This window comes from Prunus avium, chromosome 4 (genome assembly GCF_965620075.1).
Source record: "Prunus avium chromosome 4, drPruAviu1.hap1.1, whole genome shotgun sequence".
Lineage (NCBI taxonomy): Eukaryota > Viridiplantae > Streptophyta > Magnoliopsida > Rosales > Rosaceae > Prunus > Prunus avium.
This window is the reverse complement of record NC_142287.1, coordinates 36104721-36128530: the sequence shown is the minus strand read 5'-3', so window position 1 is coordinate 36128530 and position 23810 is coordinate 36104721. Positions and strand designations below refer to the sequence as shown.

Below are 23810 nucleotides of genomic sequence, written 5' to 3'. Positions count from 1 at the left end.
ATATTCTATTTCCAGAGGATAGGGTATAGCCGTTCGGCTATACTGTTAAAATATTATATTTATAGAGAATAGCGTACTGTTACTATATTCTTAAAATATTCTATTTAATTTTTTTCTGAAAGCTAGGAGATGTCCAATTTTTTTTTTCTGAATAGCGTACTGTTACAAAAGAAATTTTTAAAAATGCAACGAAAATCGGGTCGGAGTCTTGAGCCGTATACATTTGTTCGCTTGCTTCATTTACTTTCTTGTACCAAAAGCCTACTTATAAAACCCGACAGTCGAAGATTGACATTGGATCGGAGCACCGAGGCTTTGTTTAGGCTGAAGAATTAGGAAAAAAATGTTGGTTCAGCTTCCGCGCCTGACCAGCTCTCTCAGAGAGCCCTTTGACATCGACCAGGCCTATTTGCAGCGCAAGCTCATCCTTCAGAGCCAGAAGCCTCGCCAGTACTTCCTTTCAACAATTCACTCTCTGTTTTTTTCTTCCTTCTCATAGTTTTTTTTTACTGTAATGTTCTGTTTGACTGCCAAGAAAACCTAGGAAAAGTGAGGCAAAGTAAGCAGGAAACGTATTAGTATAAGATAGGACTTGGAATACCGAATTTTCCCCTGCAATGAGATTAATGCAATTTGGCTTAGCTGGTTTTTAATGGAAAAGTTCAAAGCACGTTATCGAAATTTCATGTTCTATAAATTTTCTGTGCCCCTTAGGCTCCTTAGTGACCAAATGGAGGAGTAATGCACTGCTGGGCACGTGAAATTTGTGCTAATTTTTACTAGTCAAGCTGTGTATAATTCCTAATTACTTGGTCTTTGATCAATTAATCCCAAAATAACTTTTGAACCTTTGAACTTTTGCGCTGTAGGTCTTCGAGCTCAGTTGATGAGTCAGAGCTTGCACGGAAGATAGTTTATAGATGGGAAGAAGGTAAGACAACTTGCTGTAATGAAATTGTGGACATACCACGTCGTATATGATATATTGAATAAATCGAAAATTTGTGGACAGCCTCGGTTGAAGTGCGGCAAGCTTACAAGCAGTTTACTGGGGCTGTGGTGGAGTTGATAGATGGAGAAGTTCCATCCGAAGAGTTTCGTGAGGTGGCACTGACCGTGTACCATCTTTTTGGCAGGCCAGAGGAGGAAGACAATGTTGAAACAAATATTGCCGGAAAAAAGTAAGAATTATGTTCCCAATAATTAACATTCCTTTTTATCAGACAGAAATTAAATTAGTTTTATAAGTGGTTGATGTGTCATGTTCAAATTATGATATTTACTAACTATAGTATAGTTAATGTGCATGGATATCTGGTAGAAATAAGTAATGCATCTATCCAAAAGCTAGCAGATCCAGATAGTACATTTTGCTTTTTTGGTTTTTGTTTTTTTTATTTTGATAAGTAAAGTTAAATTTAGTTGTACAATTATATTTAAAATTTAGAAACTTCGGAGTCACTGCATTTAGGAATCTCTTGTGCTCTGGCCTCCGGGAACACAATGAACACGTTATTCAAATCCCACTACTAATAATTAAGTCTCAAGATACCAAACTGAACAGTTCTAGACCAGATTAAAGGCATGCTTGAGACTGGTTTTGGAAGGCCTAAAAGCACTTTTAACATCCAAAAGCGCTTTAGACAACGTCTGGCAGAAAAATTATAAAGTGTTTATGGGTGACAACCCAAGTACTTTTCCTGTAAGCACTTGGATTTTTAATAGTTTTTGATGTGTTTATAAAAGTGCTTCTAGAAAAAGCACTTATGAACCCCAAACGAGCCTTGACTCACGAAGGATAAAACCAATTCAGTGCATAGTTATACAAGATGTTTAAATTTGTCATAAAAATAAAACTAAAGAATGCTGGGATTGTGTCTAGTGAGTATTTATTTCATTTATTTATTATCCGGGGTTTGAGATTGTGAATAATTTTAACAATAATTATGGATCAAAATGAAGAAAAGTTTCAAGAATTTTGATTGCATTTACTCATATTTGAAATGCAGGCTGGAAGTGCAAAAACTACTTGGTCATGCCGTTTCAGATGCTAACGTGCAGAAAGTTGCCTCCCTAGCCCAGAGACTTGCAGGGATGCAGTCCAGTGATAAGGGGACTACACTTGTTTCAGAAAGGCCTGTAAACGGGACTCATGACAATGTGGAATTTGGTGCTGACCTTGTTTTCCATGCACCAGCTCGATTTCTGGTGGATGTTTCTTTGGAGGATGGCGAGTTATTGGGTGAGGAAAGCACTGGAATTTCTTCTTCATATTATGAAGGATTATATAGTCGCAGTAACTTGAATGATCATCATCCTTCTACTGATGGACAAAGCTTCAATTTGAGTTGGTTAAAAGATGCATGTGATCAGATAGTAACAAAAAGTAGTTCGCAGCTTTCCCGAGATGAACTGGCTATGGCCATTTGTCGGGTGCTTGACTCTGATAAACCTGGTGACGAGGTACTCATTAAATTTCATTAACTTTTGCTATGGGTTTCACTCTCAAGTTTTTGTAGACAACTGATTTCATACTAATTTTGAGATATTTTCCCAATGAAGATAGCAGGTGTCTTGTTAGATCTTGTTGGGGATAGTGCATTTGAAACTGTTCAAGACCTCGTATCAGTAAGACTATAATTATTCTAATACTTTGTTGTACTAATCTTAGTTACTCTTTACGTTTTCCTCCCAAAACACCACTAACACACACATGTATAGACAAAACAAAATCCCCTTCCCACAGTACGCTTTTTTATGTGTCATCATGATCTTCATTTGAAGAAGTGGTACTATGCCATGCGGTGAGATCTTATCTGTTAAATAAACTGATTTGATCTTCAAATGCAAAGTTCATTCCCCTCTCTTTTAACAGAATACCACATTTTCAATTGTCGGATACAATTGTTTCTCTGGCCATCTTGGTATGCATATTGGATGGGTTTTTGTTAGAGAAGTCTATTCCAGATTTACGCTTTGATAAGTGTACAGCTAAAGTTTCTTCTTTAAATATTGTTTTCTATATTTTCCCAGCATCGAAAGGAACTTATTGATGCCATCCATCATGGGTTACTGGGACTGAAATCTGACAAATTGTCAAGCTCTCAATCACGTATGCCTAGTTATGGCACACAGGTATAACCGCTTATGTAAAAGATTTGTTCTCATTAACACATAAATCATAAAAAACATATGGAATCAAGCATTGCACTTCTGTTTTCAGGTTACTGTTCAAACAGAAACTGAACGACAGATTGATAAACTTCGGCGCAAAGAGGAAAAGCGACAAAGACGAGGAACAGAATATGGCACTGATAGTGAACTGGCTGCTGTAAATTTTTCTTCTTTACTACAAGCAAGTGAAAGAAAAAATCCTGTTGATGATCTCTTAGCGCTTGGTGAAGGGCCTCAATCTTTAGCAGTTAGTGCTCTTCCTCAAGGAACTGTGAGGAAGCATCATAAGGGATATGAGGAGGTCATTATTCCCCCAACACCAACAGCACAAATGAAACCTGGAGAAAAGCTGGTACCCATTTGCAGTTCCATCATTCTACTTCATGTTTATCATTTTAGTTTTATTTACTGGTTCTCAATATTCTTACTTAAGTTTGATGATTGGAGATGACTTATAGGGACCTTTAGGAAATGCACAAGTGGACCCCTAGTGGGTGAATCTCCTATATTTTTTAGATACTAGCTGCTCTCATAACACTGAAATACTAGACATGTTTTTTTTCTCTTTCCATGACCAATAGGAATTGCTAAGTTTATTATACAAAACATGCGAAGAAAGCATGAACAGAGTATAAAATAGAATTAAGAATTCTCGGTGTACAGGTCCTTTTAAGAGAACATTGCCACTCTTTGTTCATCAAGGCAGTCAACTAAAAAGAAAATTTCTTTTGTTGTATTACTTATGAACTTATGAAATGAAATCAAAGTAGTCCTATCTTGGAACTTGCGCAAGGGCCTATAAATTGACTGATATGACTTGTGCTAGCTTATAGAAACTTCCCTTATGTCCCCGTCCCAGAGAAAGAAATATTTCTTGGAGGCTTTCTTCATTTTGCCAACATTTTATCATATTTGTTTTTTTGTGTTGATTTCGAACAGGGGAAAGGGATTGGATAGAATGTATGTTACATGTATAAGCCTCTGGATAGTACTTTCTTTAGGAGATTATATTGAGCATGAAATTCTTTGTATCTCTGAGATAATTGTATGAATATATATTTCCAGTATGGAGTTCTCTGGCAAACTAACCATAATAATTTGCGTGTTTTCTGGTGGTTAAACAAATAGGATTGTCCTTGCTTGCTATTTCTTTTATCACTTACTGACCTCCATTTCTTTTATTGCAATTTATGTTTACTGTCTTATGCTGTCAGATTGAGATAACGGAGTTAGATGAATTTGCTCAAGCTGCTTTTCGTGGATATAAGTCTCTGAACCGTATTCAGAGCCGCATATTTCATACTGTTTATTACACTAATGAAAATATACTAGTAAGTTATTGATTCTGTTGATTATGTGAATACCAACCATTGCAGTGAAAGTGCTGATATGATATGCTTGAATGTGATTTCCATTTACTTGCAGGTTTGTGCTCCAACAGGAGCTGGCAAAACAAACATAGCTATGATTTCTATTCTACATGAGGTATACAAATGCTTGGCTATTTCTGGGTCTCTATTCTCATTTTTGGCAATCATACTTTTTCTCTTACTACTCTGGCTTGATCTCAAATTTACACATTTGGTTTTGTATTGTGTATGAGTTAATCTGGGTTAATTGCATAGTTAAAATGCCAAGGGAACAGCTGTACTGTCATATGAGCTGGTATTGTATATATTTTTCTGGGAGGGTTAGTGTGTTAAAGATATCAGCTTGCAAAATATAGCAAGGAAACTAAGCTTTTGGCTGCCTTAGTTATTCGACTCCTTTTATGTCATGGTGATGTACTTATAGTACTTTTCATGTTGAATTCAACCTATTTAGTTTTTGAAAATATTCAGTATGGAAGTATAACATCCATTCTGAGATTTAGATAGTGAGTAGGCATTTTCTGTGGCAGATTGGACAGCACTTCAAAGATGGTTACTTGCATAAAGATGAATTTAAGATAGTTTATGTTGCACCAATGAAGGTATCCACCCTATATAACTCTCTTCCTTTTTTTTTTTTCTGACCGGGTGGGGTGGGAAAGTAGGCATTGAAATAGTGGCTTGTTATTTATTATCATGTTTTTTTCAGGCATTAGCTGCAGAAGTTACATCAACTTTTAGCCATCGCTTATCTCCATTGAATATGACTGTGAGAGAACTTACTGGAGACATGCAACTTTCTAAGAATGAACTTGAAGAAACTCAGGTTACTTTTATCAAATTCTGTGTGATCTGTGTGCTTTTAACTGTTACCTAAAAGAGGAAAATGAAAATCTTAACGGCTTCACTTTCTTCTTATTCAGATGATAGTCACAACACCTGAGAAATGGGATGTCATTACTCGCAAGAGCAGTGACATGTCACTTTCAATGTTGGTGAAGCTCCTAATTATTGATGAAGTGCATCTTTTAAATGATGATAGAGGCCCTGTAATTGAGGCACTAGTTGCTCGAACTTTGCGCCAGGTAAACTTTTACTGAATTATTAGTGTTCTTGCCTTCTTTCTGCTGAATAACTAGGTGAGAACATTTGTACAGTTGCAACTTATGCTCATGAAAGTTGGAGAGGTATTATCTGTTTCTTATTAGGGTTAATGTGATAGCTGGATGTTTATATTTAAAATGTTTATCAGATGTCTGTTACAACTTACATGTTACTTATGTAGTTTATGGTTGGTTGCAAAAAATTTAGTTGCTTATGACCTTTTGTTTACTTTTTAGTTGTTTTTTTTATAAAAAAATTTATAAAATGTGTGTGGCAGGTGGAGTCTACACAGACAATGATACGCATTGTGGGCCTTTCAGCCACTCTACCGAACTATTTAGAGGTATTTTGGTCACCTGATGATATCTTTTATCTGTATTTATTGGTCTTGAAATGCTGTACTCTGAAGTCTATTCTATTTATTTGTTAATGTGGATTATTCTTTTATAACCACCCAGGTTGCACAGTTTCTGAGAGTGAATCCAGAAGCAGGACTCTTCTTCTTTGATTCTAGTTATCGCCCAGTGCCCCTCGCACAGCAGTATATTGGTATTAGTGAGCAGAATTTTACAGCCCGTATTGAATTGCAGAATGAGATATGCTACAAGAAGGTTTCTTTTTCCTTGGGCTCTCCTTTGTGTAATGTATGTATTAGAACGATTATTTAACTGATTGATACTTTTTCTGCCAGGTTGTTGAATCACTCAGGCAAGGTTATCAGGCAATGGTATTCGTTCATTCTCGAAAGGACACAGCAAAAACAGCTCAGAAATTGGTATACCTTTATATTCCATCTTACTTTTGTGGGTTTCTAATTGGTTGAAATTCTTTTTTGCAAGTGTTAATAATAAACTAGTCATGCTGACTTCAAAAATGAGGAAGCTTCAGTTGGTTGCTGATGCAATTGCATCAGCTGGACCAGTACGATTCCTTGCAAGTTTTGATTTCAGCCATAGTAATGCCTTGATATTTGTATAATATGTTTCCTTTGGAGAATATGTGCCATTTCTTTTCTCTTATATTGTTTTTAGTTTTCGAGTTAATGATATTGCTTTGGTTCAAAAAGATAAAATTTATCAACAATATGACTTGAGTGAAAAATAAATATATTAATGTACTAAAAAACTATGATCTGTATTGATGCAGTAATCATTGGAAGTTTGATTTTAAATGTGTGAACTTATTGGGATAATTTTGAAGTTCCTTAAGATGTCAGTTAAATGGATTATAAGGACCATGTTGGTATAATTTCAAAGGGATGCAATTAGGGATGCGATATTAAATATAATCTGAATGGATAAAATCTGTTGTGACATTTGAATTCTTATAGAGCAACCACCAATGTGGTTTATCATAGCAAGATTAGCTAGTTTCAATTTTTTATAATTCTTCAATGTCAATCATGTGTGGTGTGTTATGCTCTGCTTTCACTTTTAACTACTTATTACATGTTGAACAGGTTGAACTTGCTCGCAAGTTTGAAGGACTGGAGTATTTTAAGAATGATGAACACCCACAATTTTCGTTGATCCAGGCAGGGAAAAAGAAGAAGAAAGAATCATTTATGTCCTGGATCTTATTATTAGTATCACACCTTTTATTTCTTTTAATACATGCATCATTTTATGAATTTCAGAGGGAAGTTATGAAGTCCAGAAACAAAGATCTTGTTGCACTTTTTGAATTTGGAGTTGGAGTTCATCACGCTGGGATGTTACGTACTGATAGAGGGCTGACTGAGCGCCTTTTCTCTGATGGACTGTTGAAGGTAGATATCATCTAGTTACCCTTCGTAGCAGCACTAATATATTTGGCTGAAATATTTTTCAGATAGTGTTATTTTCTGTTTTAGGTACTTGTTTGTACGGCAACTTTGGCATGGGGTGTAAATCTACCAGCTCATACTGTTGTGATAAAGGTTTGTGCACATTTCTGAAATTATTATTTATTTCCATGGCGTAAATTTTGCGCTAATTTAGCTTAGGCACTTTAATTTTCTAACGATGCAAGATGTGAAAAAAAAAACATTATATTTGAAGTACCTGGTGTTTTCTTTAGGGGACTCAATTATATGATCCAAAGGCTGGCGGTTGGCGAGACCTGGGCATGCTAGATGTTATGCAGGTGAGACTCAAAGCTCTTCTCTTGTAAATACATCTTAAGTAAAATTTATCATATGTTCTTTTGTTTTTCTGTTCTCATGATATATTTCTATAGATATTTGGACGGGCTGGGAGACCTCAATTCGACAAAAGTGGTGAAGGCATTATAATTACATCTCATGACAAACTGGCCTACTATTTGCGGTTGCTGACAAGCCAACTTCCTATAGAAAGTCAGGTACTTGTGTAGTTTAAGTGAGAGCTTAGAACATTAAGTTATGTATGTAGCCAGGTCAGTCAGTGGGTGAGTTCCTCTTATTCCTAATGTCAAGTACCTAGTTAAATTTTAGACAGTCCTTGCATTGCTTATTAGTCAACTTTAGGTGGTTTTGACATATTCAGATAAGTTTTAGGTGGTTTTGAATCTGCGTTTATTTGATTATTTACTTTAAACATTGCTTATCATTCTGCTTTAGATCTGAAAGTGTAACTAATTTGTGGGACAAGGTACACTTCAAATTTTGCTTATTAGTCAATTTTAGTAGATCTGGAAGTGCTAGGCCAAGGTATCATTGATCTGGATGTGCCTTTGGGTACTTCATTATGCCTTGACATGCTGCAAAGAAAAGTCCTCCGCATGCTTAAGTTTTATGTTATAAAAGGAAGTAGAATGGTGATATGATAACATTCTTGTGTGTTATAAACTTTGAGTTTTGCATGTTTGTGTGTTTGAAGTTATCCAAGGATATGTTAAGATGATTCACTTTTCCTTATTGTTCTTGAAATTTTCTCTATGCAGTTTATTACTTCCTTGAAAGACAATTTAAATGCAGAGGTGGCACTTGGTACTGTCACCAATGTCAAGGAAGCTTGTGCATGGCTTGGATATACGTACCTTTTCATAAGAATGAGGCTGAACCCTTTGGTGTATGGTATTGGGTGGGATGAGGTAGTCTATGTTGATTTGACTTTACCTATATGGTTGATTGGTTGATCCTTGTTGAACATTTCCTTGACTAGCAGCCTGACTTTATTCTCAGGAGGACATGATGTATAATTCATTTGTCTTTAATGGTGCTTATGTATAGGATATTTGCTTTTGCTTGTTTCATGTTTTTGATATTTTCTTCTGCCTTTTGCAGGTTGTTGCTGATCCTTCCTTGAGTTTAAAGCAAAGAGCTCTCATAGCAGATGCTGCACGTGCCCTGGACAAAGCAAAAATGATGCGCTTTGATGAGAAAAGTGGCAACTTTTATTGTACAGAGCTTGGTCGAATTGCAAGCCACTTTTATATTCAATACTCAAGTGTTGAAACATACAATGAAATGTTGAGACGCCACATGAATGAGACTGAGGTTATTGTTTTTGTGAACTATTTTATCTGTATTTTAAATTTATTTTCCTACCAGTTACACCCCATTCATTTCTTCTATCAAACTCGTTTTCAGAAAAGAATCCTACGCACAGCTTCGAAATATGTTTCTCTGTATTTCTTGTAATATAGAGTTTCTTTTTAATAATTATCATTTAATTTGATTTCGCTGGTGCTGCTTTTTCTGTTCCTTCAGGTAATAGACATGGTAGCCCACTCTTCTGAATTTGAAAATATTGTTGTTCGAGATGAGGAACAGAATGAGCTAGAGACGTTGGTGCGATCATCGTGCCCATTAGAAGTTAAGGGGGGTCCTTCAAATAAACATGGAAAGATATCCATTCTCATTCAGGTTGCTTTATGCTCAACTGGTACCAAATGCTAGTGAAGAAGTTAGAAAAAGGAAGTATTTGTTAACTAATTTATGGCTTATGTGTTTTGCAGTTGTACATATCTCGTGGCTCGATTGATACCTTTTCGTTGGTTTCTGATGCTGCATACATAAGTGCAAGCTTGGCACGCATTATGCGGGCATTATTCGAGATTTGTCTACGAAAAGGCTGGTCTGAGATGTCACTGTTCATGTTGGAATATTGCAAGGCTGTGGATCGCCAAGTTTGGCCCCATCAGCATCCTCTCAGACAATTTGACAGAGATCTTTCAGCAGAAGTTTGTACAACTTACTTTTATAATATTAATTGCGGAAAGTGTAATCCATTGTTTGAACTTATGTTTCTATTCATACAGATAGTGCGAAAGCTTGAAGAACGAGGGGCTGACTTAGATCGCCTATATGAGATGCAGGAAAAAGACATTGGAGCACTGATTCGCTATGCACCTGGAGGAAGGGTATATTGTCTTTAGTATGGTCCTTTAAAGTTCACCCTGGTATTGGATACACCAAACAGTAAGAAATTTGTTTAACCCTTTTTTCCTTTTCTTTCATTGGCTAATTCAAGTTGGTCAAGCAATATTTGGGATATTTTCCATGGATCCAGTTGTCAGCAACTGTAAGTCCAATCACCAGAACTGTTTTAAAGGTAGCTTCCCTTGTGAACCTCATATTTCTTTTTATAGTAATTTTTACCTCGTTAAATATTGTTGACTCATCATTCAAGAATAATATTTTGAAATACTAAAATATATTTTTAATTTTCAGGTGGATTTGGTTATTACACCAGACTTTATATGGAAAGATCGTTTTCATGGCACAGCCCAGCGTTGGTGGATTCTAGTTGAGGTGCTGACGTGGTATCCACTTTCTAGTTAATTTTGTGCGGGTCATGGCTTCATATATTATACATGTTTAAAGAACAAAATTTTGATTGATATTTTAAATTTTATCTTGCATTATAGGATTCTGAGAATGACCACATCTACCACTCAGAGCTTTTCACTCTGACAAAGCGGATGTCCAAAGGGGAACCTCAGAAGCTTTCGTTCACTGTGCCAATATTTGAGCCACATCCACCTCAGTATTATATTCGTGCTGTTTCTGATTCTTGGTTGCATGCAGAGGCTTTCTACACCATATCCTTCCAGAATCTAGCACTGCCAGAGGTATTTATATTTTATTGTTTGTTAGGATATGGTGGATTTTTTTATTTGTTTCATAAATGCCAAGGTACTCCTGCCAAAAGGTTTGTCTCATCAGAAAACTATTGGTTTCTTCAGGCTAGTACTTCGCACACAGAATTGCTAGATTTGAAGCCTCTCCCTGTGACTTCACTTGGCAACAGTATTTATGAAGCATTGTACAAATTTTCACACTTTAATCCAATACAAACACAGGTTTGGTTCAGTGGTTCTACACCTTTTATTCGTGTTTCATTTTCAGGCGTACCCATCACATTTCAATGACTTGATACTCTTTTTCCGGAATTGGGCAGACTTTCCATGTCCTGTATCACACAGACAATAATGTTCTATTAGGAGCTCCCACTGGAAGTGGGAAAACTATATCTGCTGAGCTCGCTATGCTTCGCCTATTCAATACCCAACCTGATATGAAGGTATCTCCTCCACTTTTCTGTATACAATATAACACAGAACAAGAATAGATAGAGAAATGCTAAATGAGAAAGGGTTTGGTTTGTTTCCGGAAGACGGCACTTCTTGGTGCTGATCTGGGTAAAGCTAGGAAATCACTGTCACTACTCACCTGGTCTTATGCTTTCACATTTTATCAAATTTATAGACTGAATTACTTGTGTGTTTTCATACCATACAGCTCTGCTGTGATTTGATTCTGATTATCATCAAATAGTATGCTCTGTAGTTAAGTATAAAATTTTGATTCTGCACTTGAGGTTCCTTATTGTGCGGGTGAAACATTTGGTGTATGATCTTTGTGCTCCATTACGTGTTTTGAATGCTGCTTTATACACTAAATTGTACTGTTTCTGAATTGTTGACTGTAGGTAATTTACATAGCACCTTTGAAGGCTATTGTTCGGGAAAGAATGAATGATTGGAAAAGACGTCTTGTCTCTCACCTAGGGAAAAAGATGGTGAATTTTTTCCCCTTATAGCTATAAATAACATCTTAACATGTGGTACTGGTAATAACTCAATCGTTTATCAGGTTGAAATGACTGGAGATTATACTCCAGATTTGATGGCCATATTGTCAGCGGATATCATAATATCTACTCCTGAGAAGTGGGATGGTATCAGTCGTAATTGGCATAGTCGAGCCTATGTTAAAAAGGTGCATTCATTCATTCACATATTATTATTTTTTTCTTCTTCAAGAAGGCATTAGTTTATTTGTCTTGTTACTTTTCTACTTAATTTTTACTTGTTTTTTCACACTTAAATTCCACTAGATCTTCTCAAGTCATTGTGCAAGCTATGTCTTAATGTGTGTATTTCATCAGTAGGTTGGGCTTATGATCTTGGATGAGATTCACTTGTTGGGAGCTGACCGGGGACCCATCCTTGAGGTACCTATGCAAAACTCTAGTGCTCTAAGCTAAAATGAACCAATAGTTTTTTGTGTAACATCCTTTTTTTTTTTGGGTCACACTTTTTGTAACATATTTACTGATATTATGGATTGTGTAGTAAAATTTGAGTTTTGAGCGTCAAGTATTACCCCTATAATATTTCAAATTATTTATTTAACTCAAATAAAAGAAGTAACTCAATGAATATATGGATTGAATGTAGCTATTCCTTTAATTTGTAAAGGATTTATAATGGGATGCTTCAAAAGTTCTGCTCCATTGGGTTCTAGTTAGTTGTGAGAAATCACAAAAGTTGACATATAAGAGAAATGAACTTGCTTATTTTCATGCTGCAGTAGAAACTGGCAGATACATATCTCCGTATGTGTGTGTGGACACTATTCTTTAGATGACCAACTGATATACTTCTGGAGAAGGAAAACTGTTCTTTTATTACTTTACTTTTTTTATATATTCATAATATTATAAAGAAGATGAACATAAATGTACTACAAATAAAAGACATAGAGACTTATTAACTAAGGAAAGTTGTGGGGCTCCTTATATTATTTAGTTTTCGAAACAGCCTGAGCTTTTTCAAATAACAATTAGGCATCTTATTTCCAACGTGGTGTTTGTTGTAATATGAAAAGACCTTCTATTAATATTAGAAAGACGTACTACTATAAAGGACTTTTCTAAAACAGTTAATAGTTCTTTCAGCTTTAAATATATCTAATGTGCACATTTTTTAGGTCTGTATTTTAATGTATGTATTAGGGTTATCAACCTGTGTACAAGTTGGAGCAACTTATTGTAATTTGTGATCTAGAGTCAAGTGTGATTAACTTTTATCATAGGCTTTCTGTTCTCTATTTTTATTCTTTACCAATTAATTTTTTTTTCATATGTAACGAAATAGTAGATAAATGACTTGATTTCTGAAGGGAAAGTCTTGATAGCATTATTCCTTATTGAATGTAAACTTTTCAATTTCATGTTTCTTGTATTATTACTTAGCAGGTTAGTATTAGGCTCATAAGTCTGCCAATCTTAATTCAATCCCGTAAATATTTCTTGAATCTTTGTTATTTATAATTGGATCCCTTATTTTTTAAATAGTTATGTAATGATTGCAAAATTATATGTACAAATATGTGCGGGTCGGTGACCTGATATTTGATGGAAACTAGCACATATTTGTTGGACTGGGTTTGAGTGCAATTTTTATGTTCCAGGTTATTGTGTCAAGGATGAGATACATATCATCACAGACAGAGCGTGAAGTACGGTTTGTAGGCCTTTCTACAGCTTTAGCAAATGCAGGGTATGTTTTTATGTATCTTCGATCCTAGCATCATGTTATCTCACCTCGAAGTCCTCTAGTATTTTTTATGTATAAATAATTTGTTGCCATATGTACATCTGATGCTGAGTTGGATCCTTGAGTGACATATGTTTGTAGATCACTCAATGCAACCCTCTCTGATGCATTATTTAGTTAGATATGGTTTAATTTGTCATCAATATTATCAGGGTTCTTAGGCATGTTTTAATTATACTGCTTTTATACAATTGCAAAGCTAAGCAAGAGTGGTAGTTGTCACGTGCTTTATGCTCTTTTGTGGAATTGGCGCACTTGAATTGGTTTATTTTTCTCTTTATCCTTGCTTAATGTATTATGTTCTTATATTCTTATGACGTTGCAATTACTTAGGGATTTGGCTGATTGGCTGGGTGTTGGGGAAATCGGACTCTTCAATTTCAAACCAAGCGTGAGACCTGTACCTCTTGAAGTCCATATCCAGGTAATTGATTTAGTGTTTCAAATGGCTTCTGATTTCATTTTTAGTCTTTCTGTTCTACTTTAAAATGATTTGTCAATTTGTTCTCCTGGGGAATAATGTCCTTAAATTTGCAAGCTACTTTGTAACAACTTCTTTGTTATTTCTTGTGCTGTGTTATTAAGTTTTATAGTAATTGTTTTGGTTTTATAGAAACAATAGTGGTATGGTAGTTATTTTTAGATGCAGAGTTAATTGTGAGATTTTCTGATCATGGTCTGCAATCCTTTGCATTAATATTAGCTGTTAAATTTGTATCTCACTGGACACTTAGTCCTATGTAATTGTTTCTTTTCTCAATAGTACATACACGTGTTGAGAGATATTACATACAATGATACAAAGGTATTTAAAATTGGATATGTGGCCACACAAATTATACTGTTTTCCTTTTGATCTATGCATGTTAGCTTACCTATTATTATGATAGTGATGATGTGCACTAGATGAGGTGGACATATGGAGCTGTGTCTGTTTGTACATGTGTGCCTTTTTCACGTTGAAATGAAAGTAGATAAGGGCCTCGTGTATATTTACTTCATAGCAGTAATATGTCAGTTTATGAACAGGGATACCCTGGAAAGTTCTATTGCCCAAGGATGAATAGCATGAACAAGCCAGCATATGCTGCAATAGGCACCCATTCACCTACGAAACCAGTTTTAATATTTGTTTCCTCTCGTCGACAGACAAGGCTTACTGCATTGGACCTCATTCAGGTAGGATTCAAGGTCATACTGGAATTATGAAGCATTCCATAACTGTTGACTAATTTGTTTTGTACTTTTCTGTAATTGAAGTTTGCAACATCAGATGAACATCCAAGGCAGTTTCTTAGCATGCCAGAAGAAGCCCTACAGATGGTTGTTTCTCAGGTCACTGATAATAACCTGAGGCACACTTTGCAGTTTGGCATTGGATTACACCATGCCGGTCTGAATGACAAAGATAGATCTCTGGTTGAGGAGCTTTTTGCAAACAACAAAATTCAGGCATTTCTCTTTTACCTCAGTAATCATGAGTCTTTCCTGAAAAACACATTAGGAAAGGAGAATATAAAAAGATCATTTTCTTACTCTATATATTGATTAGGCATATATATTAAATTATAGGTATTGGTTTGTACCAGCACATTGGCATGGGGTGTAAACCTTCCAGCTCATCTGGTCATTATTAAGGTAAGGCAAAATTTGTGCAGTATCTTTTTCATTTGGTTCCTAGATTTACAAAGCTTTCTAGCAGGAGTATACTGCAGCAGCTGTTCTTCAGGACAAATTTACAGAACTGTTGATTCTCTCACAGGGAACAGAATATTATGATGGGAAAACAAAGAGATATGTTGATTTTCCAATCACAGATATCTTGCAAATGATGGGTCGTGCTGGCCGCCCACAATTTGATCAACATGGGAAAGCAGTCATTCTTGTTCATGAGCCCAAAAAGAGCTTCTATAAAAAGGTTAGATTTGATGTGGTGAACTTTGTTAGTGGAATGCTATATTTCATAAGGTGCTGGAATAATTTGTGGTTTTATGCATTGCAGTTTTTATATGAACCATTTCCCGTTGAGAGCAGTCTGAGGGAACAGTTGCACAATCACATCAATGCTGAGATAGTTTCTGGCACAATTTGCCATAAAGAGGATGCGTTGCATTATCTTACCTGGACATATTTATTTCGAAGACTGGTATGGTTTTGTCACATGACTCTATAGAATAAAAAATGGAAAGAAAGAAATATGTGAATCAGATTACATGCTTTTCTCCCTTTATAATCAACAGTTGCTCAGATTCCAGTCATCATTTTTTCTTCTTTTTGGAAAAGAAACACAAACTTTAAATAAATAGAGAAACAAATATGTCTACAAGAAAGATGGGAGCAGATGTTCATCACAATCCGCCCGCCTAACAATTAATAAACACAAATCATATTACTTTCACCATACATATCACAAGCAGTCCATCAATTTTCAATATGCATGATCAATTAATAGCTAGTCTATTAGGGATGGCCAGATGTGTCCCATAGTGGTAAATCATGTTCTGAATATTCGCCTCAAATACTAGGAATCAGGTTGTTTGGGGTTTTGAATATCAGAACTTCTAAGAAAGTCAATGGATGAAGTCTTGCAGTCCTATATCTAATCAATAAAGCATTTTCCTTTTTAATTTTTCAATACTCTACACCTATCTTTTTTTGCTGTAAAAGTTCAGAACGCCTATCATTTGCATTGCTGTTGTGACAAGAACAGCACAATGATCCTCTTGTACTTAAATATGGTGAAGACACAAATTAAAAGCCTTTGGTTTTGATTATTTTGTGCCCTTAGTATTTGATTTATTGAGCCTGTACAATATCTTACATGAGCATTTCTGCAGATGTTTAATCCAGCTTACTATGGCTTGGACAATACTGAACCTGAAGTTCTCAGCTCTTATTTGTCTAGGTAATACCATGCTCAATTCTCATGGATTTTTTTTCTTTTATCAGGATATGCTTTCTCTTTCGATGGCATTGCTTTGATTACTTGTTGATTATTTTGGCAGGTTAGTGCAAAACACATTTGAGGATCTGGAAGACAGTGGATGCATCAAGATGAATGAAGACAATGTAGAGCCAACGATGCTGGGTTCAATAGCATCCCAGTATTATCTTAGCTACATGACTGTATCAATGTTTGGTTCAAACATAGGATCAGATACATCGCTTGAAGTAAGAAATGGTTCTTGAAGATTTTTACTCAGCATTCCAATTTCTCGCTTTTACTTTTTATGCCGTTATGCTTAAAAAGGTTCTGTACTTTAGGTCTTCTTGCATATCCTATCTGCTGCTTCTGAATATAACGAACTTCCTGTGCGGCATAACGAGGTAATTAGTCTATGGTTGGCTCTTACTTGGGTACTTGCTTTGTTATTTTTTATTTGGATTCATAATGAGGCACACTTGAGTGACTAGATCTTTCAACAGTGGATTCTGAAAATGGAGACAATTAACACTTGACCTATAACAACTAGCTTGTGAGCGAAGTGGTATCAGTCCTATTTATATTATATGTCGCAGTCATATGGAATCATTCTTCCTCCATACAAATTTGCTAACAAGAATATGTTTTTCTTTGCGTACCACAAAGACAACATAAAGTTCTACATCGGATCATAGTGAAATTTTAAGTATTAAAAAATTATGAGATCTTTTTCTTGATTTCGAACTGTAATATCTTCTTTGATAATAGGAGAATTACAATGAAGCATTGTCTGAGAGAGTTCGATATAAAGTGGATAAGGACCGCTTAGATGATCCACATGTCAAAGCCAATCTGCTATTTCAGGTCAGAGTTGTCTTCAACTATATGTTTTTTCCTGTTGTTTTCCTTTTTAGTTCTCTCATTGTTTTATTCTCTTACCAAGCATGAATTCTGCATTCAGGCACATTTCTCACAGTTAGAATTACCAATCAGTGATTACGTCACAGACTTGAAGTCAGTATTGGATCAAAGTATACGAATCATCCAGGCCATGATAGATATATGTGCTAACAGTGGGTGGATTTCAAGCTCAATTACTTGCATGCATCTTCTGCAAATGGTCATGCAGGTATTCTTCTTAGTAGTTACAATTCTGACTTCTTAGTAGTACTTGTCCAGAATAAAAGATGAGTGCAAATTGGCATTCTGCCTTGTTAATATTATTGCATTCTACTGCCAGCATATCAGTTGATTAGTTAGAGATGTTAATTGGCTATGCTGAGCACCCTTGAATGTTGTTAGTCCATGCCTCTTTCCTTTATTGTTTATTTTTCCTTTGTCTTCCAAGAGAAGTTCCTCTTTTGTGTCTTTCTTTTTCACAGTACATTACCCTAAAAAAATATAGGGCCATTTCAGTAGGACTCAAACCTTCTACAAAATCACAAATAAGAAAATCCAGGTGTTAATATCATTGAGGATTTTGTATTCTGAAGAATCAACTAGAAAATTGATGCCTGTCTATAACAATTTAGTATTGTCTTATTTAGGTAGATTTATCTGGCCTACGGAAGGGTTGGATGTGAGTTAACCAGACCTTCAGAGACCCCCTAAAACATGAGAAATTATGACCTACTCATTAAAATGTTGTTAGAAGGGCCACTTTGGAATTTAGCCATATTTTTGTCTGTAAGGACAATGTGCGACACTTGCACTTAAATGGTACACTAATTATTTCTGAAAAAGGTGAAGATTTGATTTATCTATTTATTTATTTTTAACAATTACTCTTTGACTCGGATGATTTGTTCCTTAAGAAAGTAGAGTTTTCAGCTCCTAGCCTCTTCTCATATCTTTTGGGTTCTTTTCAGGGTTTATGGTTTGATAGGGATTCTTCCTTATGGATGATGCCATGCATGAATGTTGAACTTGCTGACTCGCTAAGCAAAAGAGGAATATTCAGCGTACAGCAACTATTGTATCTCCCCAAGGCAACTTTGCAGACCATGATTGGAAATTTTCCTGCTTCAAAATTGTATCAGGTACGGACTTCTAAGATAGTTGACACATGGCTGACTAACCCACAGGTCAAGATTTAACATGACTGGACAACTTTTTAAGTGGGCTGGGTAAGTTATTGAAATACAAGTCAGTTATGGGCTTTCAGGCATGTCAACTGATTTCAGTAGCTTTGGCTGCTTTGCATCTACAATTTTCCGTTGTTCTAGGATCTGCAGCCTTTTCCCCGCATCGAAGTGAAATTAAAACTTCAGCAAAAGGACAGCGGAAAGTCTCACTCTTTAGACATCAGACTGGTGAAGACCAATTTCAGGCAAAACAAATCAAGAGCATTTACCCCGCGTTTCCCTAAGGTAAAAACTTCTTGTTCTAAACTAGTAATGAGAAACCAAACTGAGCATCAGATTATCTTTTACAGGTGAAAAACGAAGCATGGTGGTTGGTCCTTGGGAACGCCTCAACATGGGAATTATATGCTCTAAAAAGAGTATCTTTCTCTGATCACTTGGTTACTCACATGGAGTTACCATCAGCTCCTAATACTCTCCAGGTACCATGTGGCTTTTTTTGTCAATTTGACTAAGACCATTATACGAATATACATCAATTACATTATTCATTTTTACCGAACATCCGACTTTCGATATTTTATTAAAATATGGTCACTACAGAGTAATTTTCGAGAGACGTTTACTATGGATGAATGGGGGTTATTGTAAATGGTCCTTTATCTATTACTGCCCACCACTTAAAGAAATTTTCCTACATTATAGATTATTCACAGTTTTAGCGGTTCTATTATATTTGTTCTCTCTCAGTGATAATAATAGTACTAGTTTGTTTTCAAAAAAATTAGCACAACGACGTCCACCACAACTACTACTTATGTATTATCTTAACACCACTACCACTACCACAATTGAAATTATTATTGTTATTGTTGCAATTCTTAACAATAGTTTTCTTAAAAATTTGTTAAGAAGAGTATTTTTATTGTTGTAGCTGTTATCAGTGATAGTAGTAGCAGATTATTACTATTAGTATTACTGTCTCTGCACCTATTACTAATACCACTAAAGAGTCCATGCATTTATGTTGTAGGAAGAAGACAAGCTTCAATTTGTTCCCCCTTGTAACTTCATCTTTATAAGTTGGAACTTTTTCTTGCTTTGCTTGCTAACATTTTTTTTACCGTGCTTTTCAGGGGATGAAATTGACTTTAATTTCAGATTGTTATGTGGGCTTCGAGCAAGAGCACTCTATTTCAGAGCTTATTCAACGGCAGTAACCAAAGCAGGATATATTATCAGTAGATGCATTGGACCTTAAGGTGTATATTTATAGATTTTTTTTATTTTTTCTGTGTCTTTAGAAAGCATGAGGACTATAAAATTCAACAGCGAAATGTAAAAACTCAAATATATATATTTATGAATAAAATAACAGCTGTAATTAGCTCCCTGAGAAATTAAGGCTATATGATGGGCTAACTAAAAACAACCAAGCTGCATAAAATCGCAAGACCAAGATTAGGAAGAAAATTAACGCAGAGGTCAATTATGGGGTACAAGAAACAGAATGAAAAGTCAATGCTTTCAGAAAAAAAAAAAAAAAAAAAACGAAAGGTGGAGATCAAAGTGCTGCTATGCGTGTTTGCTCCCAAAATGCGGCCACGTTGCCGGCCGGTATATAAATACTATTTTCAATTCTTTTTTGGGCCCAAACCAAAGGAAATGGGCTTAAACATATTCATTTATTTCACCGGCTTTAAATGGATCCAAAATGTTATACCAACCAAAAACAAAAACGAAAAAAGAAAGTCCAAATTGGGCTAACTTGGAAATACAACCCGAAAATAATAAATAATGTCAAAAATTCCCACATCTTGCCTTGGCACCAAACTTGAGCGATAGCGACTTGAAGTTGAATATGAACACCCCATGCCAATGTGCTGGATGACCTTCTATTTCTCTCATGTGATCCATTGTCCAAAGCTATCCTATAATCTTCGTCACCAATTTGGAATTTATTTCTGTCATTATAGACTACGTGCCTATAGCTTTTAAACAAATAAGTCTAAATATATGATTTTTGACGACATTGGATCCTCCCATTCTGATCCCCGGACTGTTCACTTTTTCCTTGTTATCTTATGTAACTTAACTCTGTTATGCAAACAAAACTTTGAACAAGTCAATATGTAATATGGATCACATATCTCTTCCTTGATGCGTTTACATTGATGTACATCAATCCATCTTTTGTCTAGTTGTAAGTCACCAACTGAAATACATTATTGGGTAACCCAAGAAAGGTTGTGTGCACTTTTATTACAATAAGAACGTCCTTAATATAGAAAGAAGAAAAACTCTCTTCCAAACATAATGTCAAAGACTTAAATTCAACCGCAAATGTTTCGTTTCCTTGATAAGGATCGTATATGGCTAGGGACATGAATTGACAATTGCTTCTTGATGACTTTAATGGGATATTAATGTTTGAAAACATATACAATTTCCCTCCAATTATATCCCAAGCGTTGTTTGACTCAAGCAGTCTTTGATTATATGTAGCATTAATTCGATTATGACAAGGGAAGAGGTGATGTTCCAAAACCCAAATTTTCATCAAGCGGCCGAAAGTTTAAGCACAATATTCGAGACATTCCCAATTATTCTTGTTACAAGTCAGAGGATCGAAATAATTCACGGTGAAGAAGAAGAAGAAGAAGAAAACTTTGATATAGATTTTCATCTACAATGAACACTGTAAATTTTAGGGGAAAGTCTAAAATGTATGTTGGGCATTAAGATTTGGCAACGTTGCGTTTAGTGATTGACAACTCTTATCAGTGGGAAATGAAAACTCATAACTTTTGAGTGGGATTTGATGGGCACACACACAAGTTGGCCTAACTTTTGCTTCTGCAAGTGCAACAGAAACCCCATCTGTCTTTCTTGTTCCAAGTATGAGAGGAAGCCTCCAAAAGCCCGTTCATTCATAGTCAAAGGAGCCGTCACACCTCAATGAAAAATTGTCACATACGAGCCCATTTTCCTAAAATTCTTATCATCATTTTCAATTTTTTTGTGCGTTTTCGTCTCAAATATACCAAGAAGGAAACAAACAACACATGCTAGAAAGAAAGTTGAGAAACAATTTGTTCAAAGAAAAACTGAGGCGCTGAAAGACACAAACCCACTTTAGGAGTTTACTTATTCAAAACGTAGAAGGTCTTTTTTTCTTTGGGCGGTCGAGAGAGAAAGTGAGAGATATGGAAAAGCCTCTCTCTCTCTCTCTCTCTCTCTCTCTCTCTCTCTGTGTAGATGTTTGTGGTCGGCTGCTAGTCAAACCCCAGCCGTACTCATTGTATTCCACAAAATTTTCTGCATTTTATACAGATGTAAACAATTGCATGCATTTATAATTTTTTTATGGAAATTATAGTTTTTTGTTTTTTCATCCTCCCCTCTCACCCTCTCTCTCAATCTCATCCTCACCCCAATTATCACTCTCATTTTCCTCTATATTCTCTAATACAAGAAATGAAAAATGAAAACTAAAAATTAAAATTGAAATGGTTATCAAACGGACAGTTTCTCATATCAAACGCATTCGAGACATGTGTCTAGTTGGCTCGATGCATACATATTAATCAGTCACCTAAGTTTTCCTTGACGCATGAATGATGCAAGGCTTACATGCATGAAAGGGGTTTGACCTTGAACATCAATAATTAATGAATGAGACTTATGAGCTCGATATTGATACTGGACCTTCTAATCGGGCGAGTAGAAGATCATACCTCTGCCATTTTTCCCGATTTATTGACATTTTACATGTTCTGGTTTTCCAACTTAATTACAGAGAGATTATGTTTCGTATATCTAAATATCTTGCAAATATCTTTTACTCACGTTGATTTTCTTCTTAATTAGGATTAACTTGTAAGACCGTCCATGCCGCACACGAGGCATAAAATGTGCACACACAAAACGCTAAAAGATCGTCCACACGAGTTCAATGTGCAAGTAAATCTGCAAAAAGGATGTTTCAGAGAGACGTGTGGAGAACACCTTCCACAAACCACCAAGACAGACATTAGTGTTGGCAATATTGCAGACGGACAGGAATAAACAATGTGAAGTGGAGGGAGATCTGCAGAGAAATACACATGGGACCCGCTCTTTGTTTTGCTTTTGATTGATGATCATATTAAGGCCAAGACAAGGTTCAAAGTCATATTTGGTCTCATGATTCACGAGCTGTCCATAGCTGATTTATTTAGGGACTATTATTGTCAATAAATTTTGATGTCCATTTCTGAATTTTGTAGCCAACTTTACAAAGAAAGTCTCAAGTATGAGTTGTATTTAGGTCAAATCCCTCACTCTAGATTTCTTAACATCAATAGCTGAGAGTCACTTATTTGTTTTGACAATTACAGTTAATTAGCATTTCTGATTAAATTTCCTAACGTATATTTTAAAAAAAGGGACCCACTCAAGCTAATGAATAATCATCAGCCTGCCCAACTATTCCCAATGAACCCAAATTCTTCCCCAAAAACATCAGAAATTGTAGAAATTTGCAGTCAAAAGCCTCACCACCACCATGCACTTTGTCTTCCCTTTGCCACAGCCCACAAAGGCCTCAGCACGACCTCTAAAGTTGTAAAGTTCCAACTGGATAAGACCACTCTCCATCATCCAACCGGTCACCCAAAAACTCATGTCCCGGGCCCACATCTGCATTATTGAGTCCACGTGTCCCAAACGCTGACGCAATTAATATTAGGTCCTAGAATCATACAGCAGCAAACTAATAGCATAAAGAAGAAGAAGAAGAAGAAGAAGATAAAAGAGACGAAACCAGCACAAGAAGCACGCCATGATTTTTCAATAAAGCGATGGCTTGGCTTACGTGGTCCCCACAACATAATAATACTCACCGCTCATGCAACGACACGTACTTACCCCGTTTCGTCAAACTTGCAATTTCAAGACAATACCCCCATGCAAATCATTACTTTATTAGTACGTGAAAACGACACTTAGCCATACAGGTGGCGTGGACAGGTGTCACTCCCATGTCCCCCTCGGCAGACTTCTCCGGCTCTGTCGCCGGAACATTGGACTCACTGTCGGCATCCGAGAAACCAAATCTTTGAGCTCCTCCTCCTTTCTCTTTGTTTACTTTGTGCAGGCAAAGCTTTTAGCCTTTTCACTTGGATTTTTTATTTCCTCTTATAGTTAGTTATTTCTATATATAAATAAAAATAAAAATAAAATAGTTGCTTTACTGTGACACATTTATTAAAATGTCACTCTTCTTGTGAGTCTGCCAAAATAATATTATTATTCTAAATCGATTAATTATGATTATTGTATGTATTAGGTTTTGTCTACGCATTTGTC

At 35.8% G+C, this 23810-nt stretch overlaps 1 protein-coding gene across 3 annotated transcripts; it reads left to right on the top strand.

Moving 5' to 3' along the window:
• Nucleotides 1-211: 211 nt before the first annotated feature.
• On the top strand, nt 212-19861 carry LOC110757959 (U5 small nuclear ribonucleoprotein helicase). 3 transcript variants are annotated; one of them, XM_021959711.2, is made up of 49 exons: nt 217-450; nt 870-931; nt 1013-1181; nt 2010-2463; nt 2563-2628; nt 3034-3135; nt 3224-3526; nt 4389-4505; nt 4600-4659; nt 5075-5146; nt 5254-5370; nt 5468-5629; nt 5926-5991; nt 6107-6259; nt 6340-6423; nt 7108-7182; nt 7285-7416; nt 7501-7566; nt 7707-7772; nt 7866-7988; nt 8550-8699; nt 8893-9105; nt 9319-9474; nt 9567-9791; nt 9870-9971; nt 10082-10162; nt 10282-10362; nt 10479-10682; nt 10797-10913; nt 11012-11134; nt 11543-11632; nt 11707-11832; nt 12005-12067; nt 13309-13397; nt 13788-13878; nt 14484-14633; nt 14715-14906; nt 15027-15092; nt 15217-15372; nt 15457-15600; nt 16292-16359; nt 16460-16625; nt 16719-16781; nt 17146-17241; nt 17339-17506; nt 18246-18416; nt 18603-18746; nt 18812-18943; nt 19598-19861. In XM_021959711.2, the coding sequence occupies exons 1-49, from the start codon at nt 344-346 to the stop codon at nt 19679-19681; spliced, it is 6267 nt and encodes a 2088-aa protein (XP_021815403.1). In that variant the 5' UTR covers nt 217-343; the 3' UTR covers nt 19682-19861. The 3 variants fall into 3 exon arrangements, with proteins under 3 accessions (XP_088107927.1, XP_021815406.1, XP_021815403.1); XM_088251801.1 differs by lacking the exons at nt 18812-18943; nt 19598-19861 and having other exon boundaries at nt 212-450; nt 18564-18702; XM_021959714.2 differs by lacking the exons at nt 18812-18943; nt 19598-19861 and having other exon boundaries at nt 212-450; nt 18528-18649.
• Nucleotides 19862-23810: the final 3949 nt, after the last annotated feature.

Bases quoted from the DNA above. Each gene is read 5' to 3' on its own strand.
- LOC110757959 (XM_021959711.2), top strand. From the start codon at position 344: ATGTTGGTTCAGCTTCCGCGCCTGACCAGCTCTCTCAGAGAGCCCTTT. The intron at 6,260-6,339 runs GTTTCTTTTTCC...TTTTTCTGCCAG, and splicing joins ATGAGATATGCTACAAGAAG to GTTGTTGAATCACTCAGGCA. The intron at 10,914-11,011 runs GTTTGGTTCAGT...GGAATTGGGCAG, and splicing joins TTAATCCAATACAAACACAG to ACTTTCCATGTCCTGTATCA.